Source organism: Martes martes (assembly GCF_963455335.1).
Source record: "Martes martes genome assembly, chromosome: 11".
Lineage (NCBI taxonomy): Eukaryota > Metazoa > Chordata > Mammalia > Carnivora > Mustelidae > Martes > Martes martes.
The window spans coordinates 55295284-55318675 of NC_137899.1; the positions used below are offsets into that span (position 1 = coordinate 55295284).

At 39.4% G+C, this 23392-nt stretch overlaps 1 protein-coding gene across 2 annotated transcripts in view; it reads left to right on the plus strand.

Annotated features, from left to right (window-relative positions):
• Window positions 1–23392, plus strand: part of DNAH11 (dynein axonemal heavy chain 11) — a 331865-nt gene that overhangs the window by 281697 nt on the left and 26776 nt on the right. For both annotated transcript variants that reach the window (XM_080818899.1, XM_080818900.1), the window contains exons 67-74: window positions 7252–7416; window positions 9130–9270; window positions 12706–12876; window positions 15770–15892; window positions 17364–17557; window positions 18743–18891; window positions 19749–19876; window positions 22466–22693. In XM_080818899.1, the coding sequence (XP_080675025.1) occupies window positions 7252–7416; window positions 9130–9270; window positions 12706–12876; window positions 15770–15892; window positions 17364–17557; window positions 18743–18891; window positions 19749–19876; window positions 22466–22693 (1299 nt within the window). The remainder of the gene's footprint in view (window positions 1–7251; window positions 7417–9129; window positions 9271–12705; window positions 12877–15769; window positions 15893–17363; window positions 17558–18742; window positions 18892–19748; window positions 19877–22465; window positions 22694–23392) is intronic.

A 23392-nucleotide genomic window follows, 5' to 3' on the forward strand; every position in this document is an offset into this window, starting at 1 on the left:
TCATGTAAATGGAATCTTAAAACAGCTGCCCTTTGTACCTGGCTTCTCTCACTTAGCCTAATATTTTTCAGGTGCATCCATATGATAGCATCTATCAATTCTTCCTTTTTATGGCTGAATGATACTCTATTATAGATACTATAGACCATATCAGTTGATGGACATTCAGGTGGTTCCCACTTCTTGGCTGTGATGTTCAATGCCTCTCAGAACGTTCACTGTAAGTTGTATGGATGTATATTTTTCATTTCTCCTCCATATGTACCTTGGAGCAGAACTTCTAGGTCATATAGTAAGGCTATGTTTAATACTTGAGGAACGGCCAGACTGTTTTCAAAGCAACTGCACCATTTTACATTTCTACCAGCTATATAGAAAGGGCACAGTTTCTTCACATCCTCACCAATCTTTGCCTCTCTTTTTGATAATAGTCGTAGTAGTGGGTGTGAAGTGGTATCTCACTGTGGTTTGGGCTTTCTTTTCCCTACGGACTAATGAGGTTAAGCATCTTCTCCTATATTTATTGGCCTTTTGTATGTCTTCTTTAGAGAAACATCTGTTTCAAATCCTTTGCCCATTTTAAAAATTGGGTTATTTTTATTGTTGTATGAGCTCTTCGTATACATTGGGTATTATAATCTTACTGGGCATATAATATATAAATATTTTCTCCCGTTCTGTGGATTGTCTTCACTTTCGTGATGGTGTCTTCTGAAGCACACAAGTTTTCAACTGAAAAGATGTAAACTGAAATCCAGTTTACATCTTTTTTCTTTGTTCCTTGTGCTTTTGATGTTGTATCTAAGAAACCATTGCCTCACACAAGTTTACTCCTATGTTTTCTTCTAGGAGTTTTAGAGTTTTAGCTCTCACATTTAGGTCTATGATCCACTTTGAGTTAGATTTTGTTTTTAGTGTGAGGTAGGGATCGAGCTCCGTTCCTTTACATGTGGGTACCCAGTTGTCCCGCACCATTTGTTGAAAAGACTGTACTTTCTCCCTTGCATTTGCTACTTGTCAAAGATGAATTGACCATACTTCTGTGGATCTATTGTCTAATGTGAAAACTATACCTTCCTTATTAGTGGTAGCTTTATAGCAAGTCTTTAAGCTGGGTATTGTCAGCCTTTCAACTTCTTCCGTACATTGACTGTTGGCTCTTCTGGATCTTAAGCCTTTCCATGTAAACTCTAAGATCAGGTTGTCAATATTTGCAAAATAATGTCCTGGAATTTTGATTGATAGTATGTTGAATCACAGAAAGGAAGACACAATACCTTAACGATGTTGTTTTCCTATCATGAATATGGATTCTCTCTACATTTTAAGATCTTTGATTCCTTTTATCAGAAAATGATAGAATTCTTCACATATATCTTTAGTATAATTTTCCTAGATTGTTACCTAAGCATTTCAGTTTTTTGGTGCTAATGTAAATGTGTTGTATTATAAACTTCAAATTTCATTTGTTCATTGTTAGTGTATAGAAAAGCAATTGACTTCCATATATTAACCTTGTATCTTGCACCTTAGTTATAATCTCATATTAGTTAGGAGTCCTTTTGTTGATTCTTTAGTAATTTCTACAAAGACAACCTTGTCATATGTGAACATAGATTGTTTAATTCAGCCTTCCCATTCTGTATACCTTTTCTTTATTTTTCTTGTCTTGCTGCATTTGTTAAGACTTTCAGTGCAATGTTGAATAGAAGAGGTGAAAGGAGATATTTGTATCATGTTTCCAGTTTTGGGGAGAAAGCAAATAGCTTCTCACCATTAAGTGAGGTATTAGCTAGATGTTTCATCTTTAGATGTTCTCTATCAAGTTGAAGTTCTTCTATATTTCTAGTTTGCTGAGAATTTTTATCATAAATGAATGTTAGATTTTTCAAATGTTTTTTCTTCATCTATTTTATTTATTATTTTTTAAGATTTTATTTATTTAATTGACAGACAGAGATCACAAGTAGGCAGAGAGGCAGGCAGAGAGAGAGGGGGAAGCAGGCTCCCTGCTGAGCAGAGAGCTTAATGCAGGGCTCAATCCCAGGACCCTAGGATCATGACCTGAACTGAAGGCAGAGGCTTTAAACCCACTGAGCCATCCAGGCGCCCCTCTTCATCTATTTTATATCATATACTTTTTCTTCAGCCTTTTGATGAGATGAATTATGTTACTTCTCAATGTTGACTTGGACTTGCATACTTGGAATAAATCCTACTTAGTATGGTATATAATTCTTTTTACACATGTATTTGATTTGGTTTGCTCATATTTTGTTGAGGATTTTCATATCTATGCTCATGAATGATATTTGTATATCGTTTCGGGGTTTTTCTGTAATGGCTTTATCTGGTTTTGATATTAGACTATAGTGCTGGCCTCTTAAAATTGGTAAGGAAGTAATCCCTTTGCTTCTATTTTCTGGAAGAAACCGTAGAGAATTGATAACATTACTTCTTTACATCTTTGGCAAACTCATCAGCGAAATCACCTGGACCCAGGTGCTTTCTATTTTGGAAGATTATTGTCAATTCAGTTTTTTTAATTAGATGTAGGCCTATTCAGATTATATAGTTTCCATTGTAAGAGATTTTGGTAGATGTGTCTTTCAAGGAATTGGTCTACTGCATCTAAATTATCAAATTTATGGGTATACCATTGTTCATCATAGTCTTTTATTGCCCTTTAACCTATAGAATCAATAGTGATGGTCTTTCCTTAATTACTAACATTATAATCTGTGCCTTCTTTTTTTTTTTTTCTTCATTGACTAGGCTACCGGTTATAAATTTTATTGATTTTTGTATAGAAACAATGTTTGGTTGATGATTTTTTTCCCATTGGTTTCCTGTTTTATATTTTATTGATTTCTCCTCTAATTTTTATTGTTTATTTTCATTTCCTTGCTCTTTGTTTATATTGCTCTTCTTTCCATAGTTTCTTAGGGTAAAAGCTTAGGTAATTAATTTTAGAATCTTTCTCCATTTCTTTTTTTTTTTTTTTTTTTTTTTAAGATTTTATTTATTTATTTGACAGATAGAGATCGCAAGTAGGCGGAGAGACAGGCAGAGAGAGAGGAGGAAGCAGGTTCCCCGCTGAGCAGAGAGCCCGATGTGGGGCTTGATCCCAGAACCCTCGGATCATGACCTGAGCCGAAGGCAGAGGCTTTAACCCACTGAGCCACCCAGGTGCCCCATCTTTCTCCATTTCTAATAAATGTGTTCTGTGCTATAAATTTTCCTCCAAGCACTGCTTTTGCTACATCTCACACATTTCGTTAAGTTGTATTTTCATTTTTGTTTATTTCAATATATTTTTCATTTCTCTTGAAATTTCTTCTTTTCATCTGTCTGTTACCTAGAAGTATAGTGTTTAATCTCCAAATATTTTGGGATTTTTTCAGCTGTCTTTCCATTACTGATTCCTTACTTAATTTCATTGTGGTTTGAGAGCATACTTTGTATTTCTGGGGTTTTTTAAACTCTCTCAGATGTGTTTTCTGGCCCAGAGTTTGGTTTAACTTGTGAATGACCTATGTGAGCTTGAAAAAATTGCATACTCTATTTGTCGAGAAAGTATTCCATAAATGTTAATTACATCCTGTGATTTTTCCTATTTGGTTCAATTATACTGTTACTGAATCTCTGCCCACTAGATATATTAACTAGAGTTTTGAATGCTCCAGCATGTGGCTTTGTCTGCTTCTTGAAGTTTTATCAGTTTGTCTCATGTATTTTGACACTCTGTTGTCAGAGACATGCTCAATATGGATTCTTACGTTTTCTTAGAGAATTGACCTCTTTATCATTATGTAATTTCCCTTTTAGCTTTTGATACTTTTCCTTGTTTTTGTGTCTGCTTTGCCTGAAATTAATATAGTTGCTTCAGCTTTCTTTTGTCTAGTGTTACATGGTGTATCTTTCTCCATTCCTTTGCCTTTGAGCAAAGCAGATTTCCTGTAGACAATTGTTTTGCTTTTGTTTTTTTGTTTTTGTTGTTTGTTTTTGTATCCACAGTGTCAGTGTCTTTTAATTGATGTATTTAGAAAACTCACAAAGTGATTATTGTTGACGCGGTTGAATTAAAATCTACCATATTTGTCACCTTTTTTTTTTTATTTACTGTACTCTTCCTTATCCTTTTTTTTCTTTTCTTTTCTTTCTTTCTGCCTTCTCTGGTTTTAATTGAGCATTTTATAGGATTCTATTGCCTGTCCTATCTCAGCATGTAAGTTATACTTCTTTTTAAAAACATATAGCCCTTTCTTGGGGCACCTGGGTGGCTCAGTGGGTTAAAGCCTCTGCCTTCGGCTCAGGTCATGATCCCAGCGTCCTGGGATCGAGCCCCGCATCGGGCTCTCTGCTCAGCAGGGAGCCTGCTTCCTCCTCCCTCTCTCTCTGCCTGCCTCTCTGCCTACTTGTGATCTCTGTCTGTCAAATAAATAAGTAAAATCTTTTAAAAAAAAAAAAAAAAAGCCTCTGCCTTTGGCAGGGTCCTGGGATTGAGCCCCGCATCAGGCTCTCTGCTCAGCAGGGACCCTGCTTCCCTCCCTCCCTCTCTGCCTGGTTCTCTGCCTGCTTGTGATTCTCTCTCTGTGTCAAATAAATAAATAAAATCTTAAAAAAATAAATAAATAAATAAATAAATAATAAAAAACATATAGTCCTTTCTTTAGCATTTAGTATATACATTTACAAGTAACCGAAGTCCACTTTCAAGTCACATTGTTATACTTCCTACTGGGACATGTGGGTTATCTTTTAAAAGTTTTCCCATTTCTTCCCTCCAGTCTCTTATAACATTGTTGTCATTCATTTCATTTATCATAAGTTATAATCACCAAATACATTGTTGTCTGTATTATTTTGAACAGTTCTGTCAAGAATAAGAAAAAAAGGGAGGCACCTGGGTGGCTCAGTTGGTTAAGCCACTGCCTTCAGCTCAGGTCATGATTCCGAGTCCCGGGATTGAGTCCCACATTGAGCTCCCAGCTCCGCGGGGATTCTGCTTCTCCCTCTGACCTTCTCCCCTCTCATGCTCTCTCTCACTCTCTCTCTCAAATAAATAAATAAAATCTTTAAAAGAAAATAAGAAAAAAAAATTTTACCTCCATTTATTCTTTCTCTGACATTCTTCCTTTCTTTATGGGGTTCTGAGTTCTGACCTATAACATTTTTTTCTCTATGACAAAAAATGTTAACACTTCTTGTAAGACATGTCTCTTCGTGACAGATTCTTTCAGTTTTTGTGTGTCTGAAAGGTTTTTATTTTTCCTCCATTTTTGAGGAGTGATTTGGCAAGATAGAAATTTCTAGACTGATGGTTTGTTTCTCCAGTATTTTAAATATTTACTCTTTTTACTTGCGTGGTTTCTCAAAAGTTCTGGGAAATTCTTGTTCTCTTTCTTCTGTAGGTGAGGTGGGTTTGTTTGTTTGTTTTTCCTGTAGATTTTTCCCAAGATTTTTTCTTTGTTTGATTATGGTCTGATATATTTGTTTGTTTCTTACTCTGCTTAGTATGCTGTGAGCTCCCTGGATCTGTGGTTTGGTGAATGTCATTAATTTTGGAAAATTCTTTGCCATTATTACCTCCAATATTTCTTCTCCTTCTTCTCCTTCAGGATTTCCCATGATGTGTGTATTAAACTTTTTGTAATTTTCCTACATTTACTGGATATTCTTTCCCCTTTTTTTCCATTCCTTTTCTCTTTCCTTTTCACTTTGAAAAGTTTCTGTTGACTTACCTTTGAGTTGGCTAATGATTCCCTTGATGTGTCCAGCCTACTGAGGAGTCCATCAAAGACATCCTTCTTTCTGTCATAGAGTTTATTTCTAGCATTTCCTTTCTTAGAGTTTCTCTCTCTCTACTTGAAGTGTCCATATAGCCTTGCATGTTTTCCACTTTACCTATTAGAGCCCCTTAGCACATTAAGCTTAGTTATTTTTAATTCCCAGTCTGATAATTTCGAAATCTCTGCCATTTCTGACTCTTGTTCTGGGGTTTGCTTTATCTCTTCAGACTATGTTGCCTTTCAGTGTGCCTTGTACTTTTTTGTTAAAAGCTAGATATGATGTATTAGATAATTTGAAGTGAGGTAAATAGAGCTTTAGTGTTAGGTTTTATATTTATGTGGTTAGGAGTTAGGCTACATGTCACATTTGCTGGAACTGTTAGGGTTATAGCCTTCACTTTTCCCTCAGATCCCTGTTATTGTCTCGCTGTGTCCTTGGACTATTCTAGAAGCTCCTTCTTAAATGGAGTCAGTACCTCGCACTCTGTTGTAATCCAGTGTTATCATACTGGAGTCTCTTGATGTGATATGATGGTAAGGTATTTTGGATGGGAAGTATTCTAGAATCCTATCATTAAATCCAGGGGTTTTCTAATAGGCCTGAGTCACTGGGGTTTGAACTTCAGATGAGTTTATCATTTACTTTTATATTCCCTGTGCAAGAAAGGACATCCCCTGGATGTCCAGAGTTGTCCAATCATCCTCCTGCCTAAGGTCAGATGAGGCTCTGACAATAAAATTTCCCTTGAGGGCAGGCATTTGTTAAGAGAACAGAAAGCTCCCACATGTTTTAAATAGTTGCTTTACTCTGGACATATTTCAAAATGGTTGTTTTCCCCCTTCCACTGCCCAAAGCAGGAGTAGATTTTTCTTTTGTTCCCCTGATCTTCACTGTAAGAACCTGGTAAGTCTCCTAGAGGCAAATTCACAAAAATATGAAGGGCTTCCCAAGATCACACCCCCCTGAATTTTTTAACCCTCAAGCTCTGCCTTCAACAATTAGCCAATGACTATCGTGAATTTGCCAACAGCTGTGATGGTCTGTATTCACCCACTTCTCTGATTTTGAGAGTAGCAATTGGCTCTGTGACCTCAGTTCTTTGATGGATGTTAAGAAGACTTGAGGATTTGCTTTCTTCTGTTGTGAGGTTGGAAATGACTTCCATCTCTTTAGATAGGAAGCAGAAACCAGAAGTTTCTTCCTATAGAATAGATTCTTCCTGTAGGTTCCCGATGTTAAAAGATTAGGACAAATATGCATTCTCTGGACCCTGGGGTGCAAGCCGTTCTTACCACATTTTCCGACTTGTTTTAAAGTAACTTTTTAAAGAGGATTAGTATGTTTTTAATTTTAAGTGTGATTTACTATATATGATTCTGTGAAATTGATGATTAAAGAAACTGCTTTCAAACCTGAATTGAACCACCACATCTCACGCCTTTTCCTGGTTTGTGTTAGTTGGTTTTGACGAAGCACCAAAATGACTTTAAGATCGAGCTGAAGTACCTGGAGGACGACCTCCTTCTGCGCCTCTCTGTGGCAGAGGGGAGCTTTCTGGATGACACCGAGTTGGTGGAGAGACTAGAGATGACGAAAGCAACCGCGGCAGAGATAGAGAGCAAGGTAAGAAGACGCCAAGGGCCCCCAGAGGGTCACAGTGCTCCTTTTGAATCAAGTGGTTGGCGTAAAAATGTGATCAAACCTGACAACTTCTCTAAGAGCGCTGACTTGTTGCGGAATTCGGTTCATTTAATAAACCGCCCTTAAAAATGTGCAGGGCTCTGTATGGAGAAGGAGGTGGTTGAACTTGTGCTTATCCTAATTCAGCATAGATCCAGTCATTCACATGAGACTCTGTCAGGCTATTATTTTTCCTGAGTGGCCAAATCGGAAGAAAATTGGAGCCTGCTGGCTTATATGGTCTAAAATCGAAAAAGGCTTAGCGTCCAGCTCTGGCAGACTGACACCCTACAGTCCCACCACAGGCTTCCCAGTCTGTTGTGCCTTTCAGGGGAATATTTAGAGCTGATGTTTTGTTTACAGGCCTTCAGTGGTGGGAGACGGAGCAAGGGACAGTCTCCTGCTGTACTCAGATGCATTATTCACCCTGGGAAACAATGACATTTCCTGAATGCCAGTAAAAATTTTTATTGAGTAGATTTCCTGCTGAACGTCCAGCCTATGCCTCAATCTGCCTTGCGCATGATGTGCACTTTGGACTCATACAACTGGCCATGAACTTTAAAATTCTATTGTTTCAGAAGGAGAGGAACCTCATTTCCTTTCTGGAATATCCTCATTACTAAGTAATCTATTAATTACCCAGTTGAGGCGGTGTCACCACACATCCTATATGTTTGTCTTAATTTTAGCTAAGAAATGGAATCCCAAATTAGTCTATCCTTTTAAGTAAGTGAATTCTAGGTAGCTCCTAAGATGGTAAAGATTGGGGCAATTAAGTAAATTAGGTCTTAGCTTTGAGGTTAGCTTCTAATTGTCTCTTAAAATGTCTCTTCCTATCTTCTTAGTATATTGCTATGTAGGGATTCCCCCCTCTGCTCTACATTTTATTTCCTTTTATACACAAGTACGAGGAATCAACTTTGTTTAAAAAAAAAAAAAAAAGACTATCTTAAAAAGCTGTAGGACCAGTAGTCCTAGATTTAAAAAAAAAAAAAAAAAATATTTGAGCCTAGAGTAAAAATGAGTATGTTGGTTGTAGGTGGTGGTGGTGTTGTTGTTTTAATTATCTCTCTGACTATGCCCCAGGGCTAATACATAAAGATAAACTAAATGGAAAAATATGAGCATATGGATCATCTGGTACAAAGTCAGACAGTCATGAGAGTCTTCATATAAAGGCTTTTTAGTAAGCCTGGCTATTGGATATATTATTGACCTTGACTGCTTTTGTATACCTTGTTGACTAATAAAGTTATGGGCATTGAATTGACCCAGCAGACTTTTAAGAGCTATCCCTGGGAGGTGATAGAGCTGGGTTATTAAACCTGAAAAAGAGAGAGGAGGCAGGGGAAGGTGACATTACTCAGAACAAATTCTATAAAACCAAAACCAATCAGGTTTGTTTAATCTGTAACCGTAAAACAGCTAATATTATGTCCATTCTCACTGAAAACTCAGTTTATGAAAAAAAGCCATTTAAAATATGAATCTAATAATTTTAGAAAAATTAAAGCACATAGATGCACACATGTTATCTATTTTAATGCAAATACTTTTTCATTTCAGATACATCCCTTCCATCAGTTGGGTAGGTATAAAGAACATGAAGTGTAAGTTACTAGTTACTTACGTTGTTGTTTGATCTCACCATAGGTGATTGAAGCTAAAGAAAATGAAAGAAAAATCAATGAGGCCCGAGAATGTTACAGACCAGTGGCAGCCAGAGCATCTCTTCTTTATTTTGTTATTAATGACCTCAGAAAAATTAACCCCATCTATCAATTCTCTTTGAAGGTAATGCTGAATAGGCTAAGAAAATTTTTTAATTTCATGCATTCAACTTGTTTCTGGAAGTTTAGAATTTATTTTTAAGCAATCTCAGTATATCAGGACTCAGTAAGGAGACCTGAGGATTTAGTGAGGAAAAAAAAACCCTCATTTTCTCAGGAACTTTTATTTAAGGTTTTCATTAAGGCTTTAAGATAATTAAATTATGTGGCATCATAATACATTTGTTTTTGTTCTTAAACTGAGTCTTGAGTTTATTATATATAAGGGACTTTTCCTTGTGATTCCTTTACTTTGTGAAAATGTAAGTGTCTTATATAAAGATTTCTCATGTTATTTTGGTAGAGCAGGGGAAAGATTGAGAACAACTATTCATTAAGTCACTCTATTCCATACCAGGAATTTTCATACTTTGGTTCATTCTTATGCCTGAAACATCTCAATATATTATTATATCCCTATTAAAAAAGAAAGAAAGAAAGAAAGCCAACATTTTCACATTTTAAAGCAGTTGCCCAAGAATTCACATTATAATGGTAAAAGGCAGGATTTGAACTTGTGGTTGTGATCCCAAAGGCCATGCTTTTTACTTTGCCACATTGTGCCTCTAGGCAGTATTTATTCATTCTGTCACTCAGTTTTTAAACAAATTGCTGTTGACACCAATCATCATGCCAGATGTCGTGCTGAGTGTCCAATTTAAAAAAAAAAAAAATGAGTGGAGATACATAGGTGTGTGTGTATGTGTAAAAGTGATAAGCACAATGAGAAAGAATAATAAGGATGGGAAGGATTCTTTCGCTCTTAGCTCAGGGAAGGCCTCTCAGAGGAAGTGACATAGTTGATTTCTATAGAGTTTAGCCACCTCTGGAGTGTTTGGAGAAAACAAGGATGTGTGGGGGCATGAAAGAGTTTGGGATTCAGGTGGTGAATGAATCTGTGTAGCTGGAGGGTAATTAATGAGTGAAGGAAAAGAAGACAAGACAGGCGTCTAGAGAGGTGAGAAAATGTAGATCATGGGAGACTTCATTGCCAGATGGGGGATTGTGGGTTATAGTTTGTCTACAAAAAGTAGCCATTGAACAGTTTGAAGCAGATGACAGATGACGAAAGACTCGAAAAAAAAACTTGACCTGTGGTTTGAAGCTAGAATAATCAGCCCTTGGAAACGGATTGGATATGGACAATAACAAAAAGCGTCAAGAATAACTAGCAGATTTCTAGTAGTTTGGAGCTAGTGTGCAGAAGTTCTGAGAAGCACAGAGTGGTTGGATTTTGGAACAGCCACAGTGTATAAAGAGTAATAAACTTAAATCAGTAATATCAACCCAGCGTTATCCAAATATGAAAACCACACTAAGACATCACAAGGGAAAAAACCACAAAGCAGACCTCTTCATGAACACTGTTGCCAGTCTACTCAAGGAAAGACTGGCAAATGGATCCAGCCACATATAAAAAGAACAGTATATTATGTCCAAGTGGAATTTATGACAGGAATGCAAGCTGGTTAAATATTTTTAAAAAATAACACAAGTCTTCATATGAATAGAACAAAAGAGAAAAGCCCTATGATCACTTCATTGGATGCAGACAAAGAATCTGACAAATTTCAACACCTGGCCAAAAAAAGGAAAAAAAAAAAAAAACTGAGCCAACTAAGAATAAATGGTAACTTCTCAAAATGAAAATGGCCATCTACAAAAATCTATAGCTAATATTATACTTAATGTTGGAAACTTGAATGCTTTCCCCTAAGATCAGGAACAGTGTCTTCTCGCAATACTTCTATTCACAAGGTCCCTGCAGGTTATTGCCAAGTGCAATAATAAAACAGAAGGCACAGACATTTAAAAAAAAGAAAATGTGTCTCTTTTTTTCCCCCACAAATGACCTAATCATGTATGTAGAAAATCTTAAGAAATCTACCAAAAAAACCTACTAGGACTAAGAAGTGAGTTTTTAGCAAGATGGCAGGATATAAAATCAATATACAAAGTCAATTGTTTTTATATATGAGGTACAAACAATTGGAAAATAAAATTAATAACTCAGTACTATTTACAATAGCTTCCAAAATCACAAAACTCTTAGGGATAATTTTAACAAAACAAGACCCATGTGCTATAAGCTACAAAACATTGTTGAGATAGACCATGGAGGAGGTATACTATGTTTGTGGATTAGAACATTCAATATTACTATGATGCCAGTTCTCTCCAAATTGATCTATAGGTTCGATATCTCAGTCAAATCTCTAAAGGCTTTTTTAATAGAAATCGGCAAGGTAATTCTAAAGTTTGTGTAGAAATTCAAAGCATTTAAAATGATGGAACAATTTTGAAGAAGAACAAGAAATTTAGGGAATTTACAGTACATGATTTCAGGACTTATTATAAACCTATACTAATTGTCCTAAAGAAAAATATGTAGATAACATAGAGTCCAGAGATAGTCCCACAGATGTTTGATCAGTTGATTTTTGACAGTGATACCAAGTCAGTGAAAAAGGGATAGTTTTTACAACAAATGGTGCTGAGAAAACAGGATATCCACAAAGAATAAAATGAACCTGAACCATTACATCACACTTTATACAAAATTAGCTCAAAATAATTAAGCAAAACTGTAAAATTTCTAGGAAAAAATGGGAGAGAATCTTTGGGCTTTAGGTTAGACAAAGATTTCTTAGCATAAAAGAGAAAGAAAATAATAAATTAAATCTTTTTCTTTAAGATTTTATTTATTTATTTGACAGAGATCACAAACAGGCAGAGAGGCAGGCAGAGAGAGAGGAAGGGAAGCAGGCTCTCCGGGGAGCAGAGAGCTTGATGCAGGGCTCGATCCCAGGACCCTGGAATCATGACCTAAGCCAAAGGCAGAGGCTTTAACCCACTGAGCCACCCAGGCGCCCCATAAGTGAAATCTTATCAAACTAAAAATATATGGTCTTCAAAAGACATTAAGAAAATGAAAAGGCAAGCCACATACTATAAAAATCTTCTAATACATGTATCTAATAATGAACTTAAACCAAAATATGTAAAGAACTCATACAACTCAATAAGACAACTCAATGAAAGATTTGAATAGACATGTCCTATTATGCTAAGTTTTGTGTACTGCCCCTGAGCACATATTTAAATGCTCAATATTCCTCAGAAAAATATGAGGAAAAAGGAAAAGCAGAATGAAGTATTATTGTGTACCAAAAAGGATAGCCACATTTGTACAAGCCCGGAGGTAACAAGTATCAGCACTTTTGCCAGACTGCAGCTCTTTCATGTTGCTGATGAGAAGGCAAAGTGGTAAAACCATTTTCGGAAAAGTTTGGCAGTTTCGTGTACAGTTCAACATAAACTTACAAAGTGATTCTACATTTCTACTGTGTGTCTGGGGGTAGTTAGACATCAGTCTTACCAGTCACTTTGAATTTCCCAGGCTTTCAACATGCTGTTCCTCAGGGCAATCGAACAGGCTGACAAGGTGGAGGACGTGCAGGGGCGCATCTCGATCCTAATGGAAAACGTCACGTATGCCGTCTTCCTCTATACCAGCCGGGCACTGTTTGAGAGGGACAAACTCACCTTCCTGTCCCAGATGGCTTTTCAGGTAAGGAATTCAGTCACTTGAAAGCATCCCCAGAGCCACACAGTCCCCTACCTCTGTTTATTACATGCTTTACTTCCACTGAAGGAAGACATGACACCTTTCTTGGAAGCCTTTGGTGGCATGAAGTAAGTTTGAATTTCCCAGGGTAAACTTGGACATGTCCCAGCCTTTGAGTAGGTTCCGAGGTGTTGGTTCGGGGGAGGGGTATGCACTTTAAGTGACCCACATTAGCCGTCACCCTGAAAAACAGATCAGTGAGACCTCCCCCTCGCTTCTCAGGTCCTGTGCAGAGCCTGCCAGGTACTGCCAGGGAGATGGCTTGAGATCAGAATTATGAGTCTAGATCTGGATGGTCCTAGGAGTCTCTCTGTCCCTTTAGAAACCAGTGAATGCGTAAAAGAGCTCCAGGTTTCACACTGCTACCTTTAGTGAGATCTACTATCCTTTTATTCCTTTTCCTTTTCTTTTTTTTTTTTTTTTTTTTAAAGATTTTATTTATTTATTTGACAGACAGAGATCACAAGTAGGCAGAGAGAGAGAGAGAGGAGGAAGCAGGCTCCCCGCTGAGCAGAGAGCCTGATGCGGGGCTCGATCCCAGGACCCTGAGATCATGACCTGAGCCGAAGGCAGAGGCTTTAACCCACTGAGCCACCCAGGCGCCCCGCCTTTTCCTTTTCTTGATATGGACTTCAGTAGAAGATGTTATGTATGTATTTGAGAGAGAGCAAGCTGGGGGAGGGGCAGAGGGAGAGAGAGTCTTAAGCAGACCCCACTGAGCAGGGAGCCTGACGCAGGGCTCCTTCTCACAGCCTGGAGATCATCCCCCAAGTCAAAATCAAGAGACAGAAGCTTAACCGACTGAGCCCTCCAGGTGCCCCAGCAAAGATTGCTTTTAAATAAAGATGCCCATGACAAGAAGAAAACATTGAGGACTGAAGCCTAGATGGAATAAGCGTGTGTCCTTTCATTAGTGCTATTGCTGTCTAACTTTTTCTTACCAGCCCACATCTTGACAGAAGGTCAATGCCTCATCTGTGCTGTGCCCTCCAAAGTGCCTTGCCCAAAGAAAGCATTTTCTAAGCCCCTGCTATTAGCAGTGACAGACTATTACGTTCAATATTTTCAGTGCTTGTAGATTTCCTTGGGTTATTTAAGAATATATAGGTATAGGTGCTTCATAATGTAAGTGAGGTTTAGAAGAAGGGCTAGAATAAATTATAGCTTATAATAAATATATTTATTTATAGCTTATCGCAAATCCTGACGATTTTTATAAATCAAAACTTCGTGTGTGTGTATATACATATGGCAATTATTTGTTGAAATAAATCGAATTATGAAAAAAGCAATAAAGCATTTTTTAATAAAATATTTTTAGTGTGTTACTACTCATAATTCATTTCAAAGATACCTAAGAGTTTTGTTTTGTTTTTAAAGATTTTATTTATTTATTAGAGAGAGACAATGAAAGAGAGAGAACATGAGTGGAGAAAAGTCAGCAGGAGAAGCAGACTCCCTGCGGAGCAGGGAGCCCAATGTGGGACTCGATCCTGGGACTCCAGGATCTCAACCTGAGCTGAAGGCAGTCACTTAACCAACTGAGCCACCCAGGAGCCCAATACCCAAGAGTTTTAAAATAGCATAAAGCTCAAACACTTTACCTGTTTAACTTTATATGGTATTATAATTTTTATGTGAAAGTTAAGAATATTTTATCCCCCTTTTATACCCCCCAAAATGTTCTATGGACTTAACAGTTTTGGTTTTTTTTTTTAAGATTTTATTTAATTTGACAGACAGAGATCACAGGTAGGCAGAGAGGCAGGCAGAGAGAGAGGAAGGGAAGCAGGCTCGCTGCTGAGCAGAGAGCCCGATGTGGGACTCGATCCCAGGACCCTGGGATCATGACCTGAGCTGAAGGCAGAGGCGTTAACCCACTGAGCCACCAGGCGCCCCTTAACAGGTTTTTAATGCCGTTTTCTAAAGTTTATTTCAGTTTACACTGTTTGTTTAGTTGTATCTATAAAACAATAATCTCTTATTTTTCTTAATATAATCTCACATTTAAGAAGAATTTTTCAGGGTGCCTGGGTGACTAAGTCAGTTAAGTGTCCACCTCTTTATTTTATTTTGTTTTATTTTATTTTATTTTATTTTTTCAGTGTTCCAAGAGTCATTGTTTATGTACCACACCCAGTGCTCCATGCAATACATACCCTCCTTAATACCCACCACCAGGCTCACCCATCCCCCCACCCCCCTCCCCTCCAACACCCTCAGTTTGTTTCTCAGAGTCCACAGTCTCTCAAGCATCCACCTCTTGATTTCAGCTCAGATCATGATCTCAGGATTGTTAGATCAAGCCTAAGCTCCTCATCAGGCTTTAAACTGGGAGATTCTCTCTCTCCCTCTCCCTCTGCCCCTCCCCCACCTCTCTTTTAAAAAAATCTTTCTTAATATCTCATAGTTTATTCGGTGTTAACTTCTGTATTAGGACTAAATTATAATAGTGGTTCTGCCTTTTGTTTACTAATTTGATCCATTACCACCTAAGGCTTTCTCAATTTATGCCACCAGTTTTAAGACAAGTTTGATCTAAGAGCAAAAGACTAAATATGAATGTATATTTCAAATAATTTGCTAATAGTCATGTGTTAAAATTGGGGAAAAATGGTCTTCATAATTACTTGTTACTAGATTTTCAGGCAGGGTTTTGAGATCATGAGCATAATCTGAGATTTATTATTTCAGCTTTAGAACAGCTAGGTATCAATAAGAAGGTCAGTAGACTTGGTTCTGCCTTTTCAGTCTTGTCTGTTAAATGGTGACTATCTCTTGTGTCCTGATTTTGATATAAACTAAATGACCCTTTTCAATTTCATGTACCCTCAAGATTTTGTTGCGAAAGAAAGAGATAGACCCTCTTGAATTGGATTTCCTGCTTCGGTTCACAGTTGAACACACTTACCTGAGTCCTGTTGACTTCCTAACTACTCAGTCATGGAGTGCTCTCAAGGTATGTGAGGAAGGTGGCTTTTCACTTTCTAAAACTTATTTCAAGTATCAGTTCTGCCAAATATAGAAATGTTTTAAAAATACAAATGATGTATTATATCCCATTTCATTTGTAGAAACACACTGCTATGTAATTTCATATTGTCTTTTTATTACTAGAGTATAAAGTAATTAATTTCTTATTTGAAAGTAAAGAAATTTTGACCTACTTATGGGTGGAAAAGTTAATAAATATGTATATTCTGCAGGACCTTTGGTAAAAGTCAAGAAACAGAAATGAGCATTTTTGTCAATTTACCTAAATCAGGTTTGTTTTCTTTTTTATAATACTTCACTTTTTCTGAATTTGTGTGTTAATTACATAACAACACAGTAGTTTATTCTCATTTTAAAGAGTTGAATCAGAACAGAATATTGTGGAGAAAAAAGTTTTTCATCAACCTCAGCTGCCGTTTCTTACCTCATTTTTCAGTCGGAAGATCCTACTGTTAAGTTTATTCCCTTAGACTTTGGAATCATTAAAGAGGCTTGTATGCTAACATACACTTCGTATTTGATTCATTCTTTTTCTAAGAAGGAAAATTTCTGTCTATTGAAAATAACCATTATCCCTTAGTTTTATAGTATGTTTAGATTTGTTTGTAGTAGAATTTTTAACTAGGTTATGGAGAATGATAAATTCAAGTCTATTTGTTGATCAGTCAGGGTCTCAGCAGAAAACAGATGGCTCATTCAAAGGGGTGATATAAAAAATTTTAACAAAGGGCCCCTGGGTGGCTCAGAGGGTTAAAGCCTCTGCCTTCGGCTCAGGTCATGATCCCAGGGTCCTGGGATCAAGCCCCGCATCGGGCTCTCTCCTTGGCGGGGAGCCTGCTTCCTCCTCTCTCTCTCTCTTCCTCTCTGCCTACTTGTGATCTCTCTCTGTTGAAAAAATAAATAAAATCTTTAAAAAAAAAAAAAAAGAAAAGAAAAAAAATAAAAAATAAAAAATTTTAACAAAGAGTGTATTTGCATTTGCATCCTATGGGAAGAAGACTAAGGGAATCAGCCAGGAATGGGGATGGAAAATGGAAGAAAAGGAATAATTACTGAAACTGTGGAGAAATGAAGTTAGGGGAGGGAGCCAACCTATAGGAGCTGTGACCTTCTGTAGATGAACAGCAGATGAACACTGCCAACCTATGTCACCACAGCTGAGGAAGAAATACCCCTGCGACCCCCTACTCTAGCCCTCCAGTCTCTTGCCAGTGCCCCCTCTTGGCCAAACCCAACCCAGCCAGAGAACCAGGGAGTTTAGTGCCAATAATCTAGTGACCCTCATAGCAGGGGAGGAAAGGGTGTAGAGCACATCTGGCAAGAAATGAAGACTGCCCAGCCCAACATGTTCACAGAGGATTCGATACTTCCATTGGTCCCTGCCTCAGACTCTAAGCTATTTACCCCCCATCTTATGTCTTCCCCTTGTATGACAGGCAGTAGCCCTCCTGGAAGAATTTCGAGGCATAGACCGAGATGTGGAAGGATCGGCCAAACAGTGGAGGAAATGGGCTGAGTCCGAGTGCCCAGAGAAGGAGAAGTTGCCGCAAGAATGGAAGAAGAAAAGTTTGATACAGAAGCTGATTATTTTGAGAGCAATACGCCCCGACAGAATGACATACGCTCTCAGGTGGGGCCGTTATCATTTTTGGAAATACAGTGACCTAGAAGAGACTTAGTCTTAGGGGCAAGGAGCTTCTGGGGGAGGCATTTGTGGTCTCTGTTCCTGAGCCACGATGCTGCTGGAAAATCTGATACTTTCATCATTACTATTGATATTGAAATTCGCTGAACACTAACCAGTGTGCTGGTCTGTCATCAGGCTGAGACGGCCCTTCCTAAAAACCTTGTTTCTGACACCAGGAGGGGAGACGGGGAACCACTGGAAATATTCTAGCTGGGGAGATGGGTGTCAGCAGAGTTCAGAGGCCAGGAGCATGCATTTTCCCAGGGCAATTTCCACTGTCTTTATTTAGCTGTAGCATTTGGGCTCCGAAGATTTTACACATCAAACAAAAATGAATTCCTCTCATGGAGACACTGATAGTCCTATAACTTTACAACCAATGCAATTTAGAGCAGGAACCCCTGTCTGCATCTTGGTCCGTGTGTCGTTTTTCTTTGCCCTTTCGGATCCTCAGTGGTAATATGCTGCCTAATTCACACAAGTCGTGTTCTCATTTGAATTCACCAACCAAAGAGTTCTCAAGTTTCTTCCTTTTCTGCTCCTCGTTCAACAGCAGTGACACACCTCCAGTCTTTTCCTCTGCTCTGGCCAACTAATTTCCCCTTTGCAGATGCCTCTGCGTGCCCTACTTTACAAGTTAATTCTGCTTAGTAGTACTTACTTTCTGCTAAATCTGATACTGCGGGAAAATAATCCTGCTTAATTGAGCTTCCCTATATTAGAAACACCCCAAAAAGCATTTGTATATTCATGAGAAACCCAGCAGGCCGGAAAATTGCACTGTGGCAAATCTAATGAACTGTTAATAAGTAATGGGGGATCTGGCAGGAGATTTGGGGGGGATACAAAGCCATACACAGGCAGCTGGTGGGACTTGGTGGGGGGGGCCTCAGTAGCCCCCAAAACGGAATATAGGCTTCTGATTTTCAGAGCTTCTGAAGCAGGGAGGGACTTCACTGACACTGATGCATAAATCTAGCTGGATTCGTATTGTTCTGCGAAAAATATCCCATGTAATGAACGTAGTTTGCTTCCTTCCTGTGCCTGTGATTTAAGCTGATCCAAGTCATGGCCCTTTTCAAGGTCATGAGCACTGATGCTGTCTTTTGTCTTATCCTTTTCTATTAGGAATTTCGTGGAGGAAAAGCTGGGTGCCAAGTATGTGGGGAGGACCAGAGTGGATTTAGTTAAAGCATTTGAAGATAGCCGCCCGGACACGCCCATCTTCTTCACCCTGTCTCCAGGGGTGGACGCCCTTAAAGACCTCGAGATCCTTGGTGAGGCGTCCGGAGCCTTGCCTTCCCGCCCTCCCTCTCGCCCGGCGCGCGCCCGGCCTTCCTCTTGGTTCACGGCCAGTTACTTTCGTTCTCTCTCTCTTTCCTTCTTTCTTTTTCATTTGTGGGAGATGGAGTATATGGAACACGTAAGGCTAATAACACTGTGGCCTGAAGAACTGTTCAAATGGAACATTCCTCTGGTTGGCATAATGCAAGTTTCTTTTGTACTGTTTTCCACCTTTTGACTATGTAAGGGCCAGAGGGCAATTTTCTCCATTCTAGTGTAATCTTGTGCCCCCTGTGACTAAATAGTGGTCATTAGAGCAAGCCTATTCGATTGTGCAAGGCTCTGCCGCTTTGTGCCGTGGATTACTATTCCCCACAGCCCTCACCGAGAACACCAGGTTAATAGAGCAGTGACCTGACTGTGCTCGATTCAAGCATGGCCACAAGGTGAGAGGCTCCTGCATTTACCCAATGAGCCAATTTGTTCAAAAAATGATGTGATAGCTACCACACGTTGCTCCTTTTTTATGAAGGAAATGCTTTGCTACTCCGGCAAGAGTTAATAAAGCTCAATAACAATACTTGCCATCTATCAAAATGTCAAAAGCTTCATTACCATAAAACCAGAGGAACTGATTTCCACAGGCTCTGCTAATGCGCCCGAGGAGGCAGCCCTTGAGAGAGCTCAAAATGCTGCTTGCTGAAATGACAGGAGTCGGGATTGGATTCTTGAGGCGAGCGACCTAGAAGGTGGCAGCCGTAACCACAGGTGGACATGAGACAGAAAATTCCAGACTCCTCTTACCTCTCCTGAGTCACTCTTCCTCTGATCCTGTTGTGCGCTCCCACAGGCAAAAGATTGGGGTTTACGATCGACTCGGGGAAACTCCACAACGTGTCTTTAGGACAAGGTCAGGAGACGGTGGCAGAAAAGGCCCTGGAGAAGGCCTCCAAAGGAGGACACTGGGTCATCCTCCAAGTGAGTATGGCACTTTCTTGGACGACACTGGGAATGACCACAAGGGATGGACGGTGCAGAGTTGTTCAGGCCCATGGGAATGATCCGTCCTCCTGACAGATGGTGATTTGTGGAGTCCTTGGGGTTCTCTCAGTACGAGTGACCCCTCCAAAGGTGTGAGGGACTCAGCTGACAAGGATAGCGATCATCTTGTGAGGGATTTTCGAGCCGTCATGCTTTGAAATTTAAAAATATTAGAGGAAACCCCCTCATTCTCCGGACTTACAGATATCTGGAACATTCTAAGAGCGCTAGAAGATAAACAGGCTTGTATATAGATTGCCAAAGCCATTGTCATAATATCTCACTTTTTTTTTTTTAAGATTTCATTTATTTATTTGACAGAGCAGGAGCAGGGGAAGCAGCAGGTGGAGGGAGATAGAGCCTGAGGCAGGGCTTGACCCCAGTCCTGTGGCTGTCTCAGTTTCTGGAGGTTTCTAGTACCTCGTGGCCATATAAAAGAGAAGCAGGACTTTGAATAAAGGGGAGACCAGCATAATGGGAACTTGTTATGCTGTTTGCAATGTACGTTAAATTATATCCGCATAGGCATATGATAAGTATGCTCATGCGAATGAGCTCTTAACCAGTCTCTACAGTGGTCAGTTTCTGTGGTCAGTTAGAGCCCTTCAAGGGATGTTCGGCTAGCATTTTATCAGAAGCCCACACACCAGAGAAAACCAGCACACAGGTAGCAGGATGGCATCTATCTTTGTCTCAGATGTACACCAGATGGCTTGTGAATTTACATACTGGATTTTAAAAATCTATTTTCACGGGCAAAATGGGTGGTTTCCAAGATACATGGATTCGCTACAAATGTTGCCCAGGCATTGCTGCCCCTGGGCAAGTGGGCTTAAGAATCTAGCCAATGTCAAAGCCAAGACCCTCAAGAAGATCCTCAAAGATCAAGAGCACCCAGGCTGGAATCCAGAATGTGCCTGTGTCTGGGGATGGCTCACTTGGAGATTTTTCTGTTCCTTGACCCCAAAGTCACTGCCTGGAGTATCCTTATATTTGTTTCAACTGAACTTCTCAAGGAAGGTCTTGTAGTCCGTAAGAGAGAGGAGTCATATTTGAGCTTGCAAAACAGGTTTTATTGTTGCTGTTGTTTCTGCTTGCTTGTGTGAGGTTCACAGTTAGGCGTGAGAAGTACTTTGGCTATAATCTAACAGTGAGCATGGAGGGGGAAAACTCAGAGCCCTTACTTACTGTAGAAGGTTGCTAGGGTTGTCAATCCAAAGTGTCCCAGATGGGGTGGTTTAATCAGCAGAAATGCAATTTCTTACAGTTCTGGAGGCCAAAAGTCTGAGATCAAGTTGTCAGTAGGCTTGGTTTCTTCTGAAAGGCTCTCTCCTTGGTGTGTCAATGGTTGTCTCCTCCCAGTGTCTTCACATGGTCTCCCCTCTGTGTGTGTGTATGTGTCCTGATCACCTCTTCTTATAAGGATGCAAGCCATATTGGATTGAGACCCAGTCTAATTGTTGCATTTACTCTTAATTACCTTTTTAAAGACCTATTCCAAATACAGTCACTCAGTATTGAGGTACTGAGGGTTAGGGCTTCCAGCATTTGAGTTTGTGGAGACACAGTTCAGCCATGACACCTGCCAGTATATGTTCAGTATTAGCCAAAGGAAGAAAAAGCCTCATAATGTGAACAACTAAATTGGCATTAGATCTTCTTAAAACAGAACTGTTGCAAAGATAGACATCTGTATTATTATTCCATTCCCTATTTGCCTTTATTCTTTGGGTTTTTTGTAGCTTTTATAATATCAAATGTTTTTCTTTGCTGGAAATAACTACATATTCCTAGGTGTGATATTGCAGTCACTACATTAAGGACATCACCAGAGGGCGGGAGTCTGTTCATGCTGTTCTCACAAGGCCAACTACCATGTACTCCATGGGTGGGAGGGTTGGAGGATTGTGAATCATAAAACTGAAAATCATGAAGTGATGGTGGTGACATTGGTTTCTCTCGTGATTTTTGAAAGTTCTAGTATTTAAGGAAATTAACCTGTCAGGGACCTGCAGAGCATCTGAACAAAGAGAGATTTCTTTTTTGGCTACCCCTTTACCCGTCTCATCCTTTGGAGTTCGTGTACTAATGAGTAGACGCTGAGTAGAGGTGGTTGGTATCAGAAACAATGAAATGTGATGTACATTTCTGGCTTTTAATTTTTATACTTGATTAAACTACCCAGGTAAGTCTTCATAACTGAGTTTGAACTGTAATGAAAAAGTGTCAGAAACTCCACCTCCAAGGTGATGAGTGGGTGTTGGAAGTGGCTAAGTGTGTTGGAAGGAGATTGGGGTTTGCACCACTAAGCTGTGGTGATTTGGAACCCGCTACGTGTTCACTGTGTAGTCACGTTTTGGTTCTTGGTTTTGTTCCCTAATGTGGTAATACAGGAAAAATTGGTTCTCTGGGTTTTTCTGGTTCTCTGGTTTTCTACACATTGATATATAGGAAAATGTTGTGATCCCATCATTTAAGCAACATACTTCAGTTTCACCAGAATTATAAGCCATACTGTGTTTTCAGAATGTCCATTTGGTAGCCAGGTGGCTAGGCACCTTGGAGAAACTCCTCGAAAGATTCAGCCAAGGAAGCCACAGAGATTACCGGGTTTTCATGAGTGCTGAACCTGCACCTACACCTCGTGAACACATCATCCCTCAGGGACTGCTGGAGAATTCCATTAAAATTACTAATGAACCCCCCACAGGAATGCTGGCCAATTTGCATGCCGCCCTCTACAACTTTGATCAGGTAAGAAAGCAGAAGCCTGGTCTGATGGCAGAGTCAGAGTTTTCTCACAAAACCAGGGGGGGCCATTAGCTACACATGTGTCTCATGCAGAGGGATGAAGTGAAATCCCAGTGTGTAGTTCAATGTCTTGAAAGGATCCCCCGTTGTTCCCTGTTCCAAAGACTAGAAAATCTATGTTTTGCCTTAAAACTAGAGCCAAACGTTCAGTTGGTTAGGCATCCTACTCTTGGTTTCAGCTCAGGTCATGGTCTTAGGGCCGTGAGATGGAGCCCCATGTCAGGCTCTGCACTGGGCGTGGGGCCGGCTTAAGCTTCTCTCTCTCCCCTTCCCTCCCCTTCACTCAGGCTCGCACATGAGCTCTCTCTCTCTCTCTCAAATGATAAAATCTTAACAACAACAACAAAAAATACTGCAGTCACATGTTTAAGGAGAATAAATTACATTCCTTTTCTGAAGAACCCACTTATTGAAGACAAACATGGTAGACCAGTATCGCTTCGCACAGGAAGAGAAGCCACTATTCTGGTTTCTGTTACTGAGGACGGCAGCAACAGTAAAGACATGGGAAGGGTTCCAGTATAAAATTCAGTGTGTCAGATCCGCTTTTGATGTTAGCAGACTTAAATCATCTTCTCCCTGTATATCCATGTTACCACCTTATTCACACTTTGATTTCCTTCCAAAATAAAACAAATACCT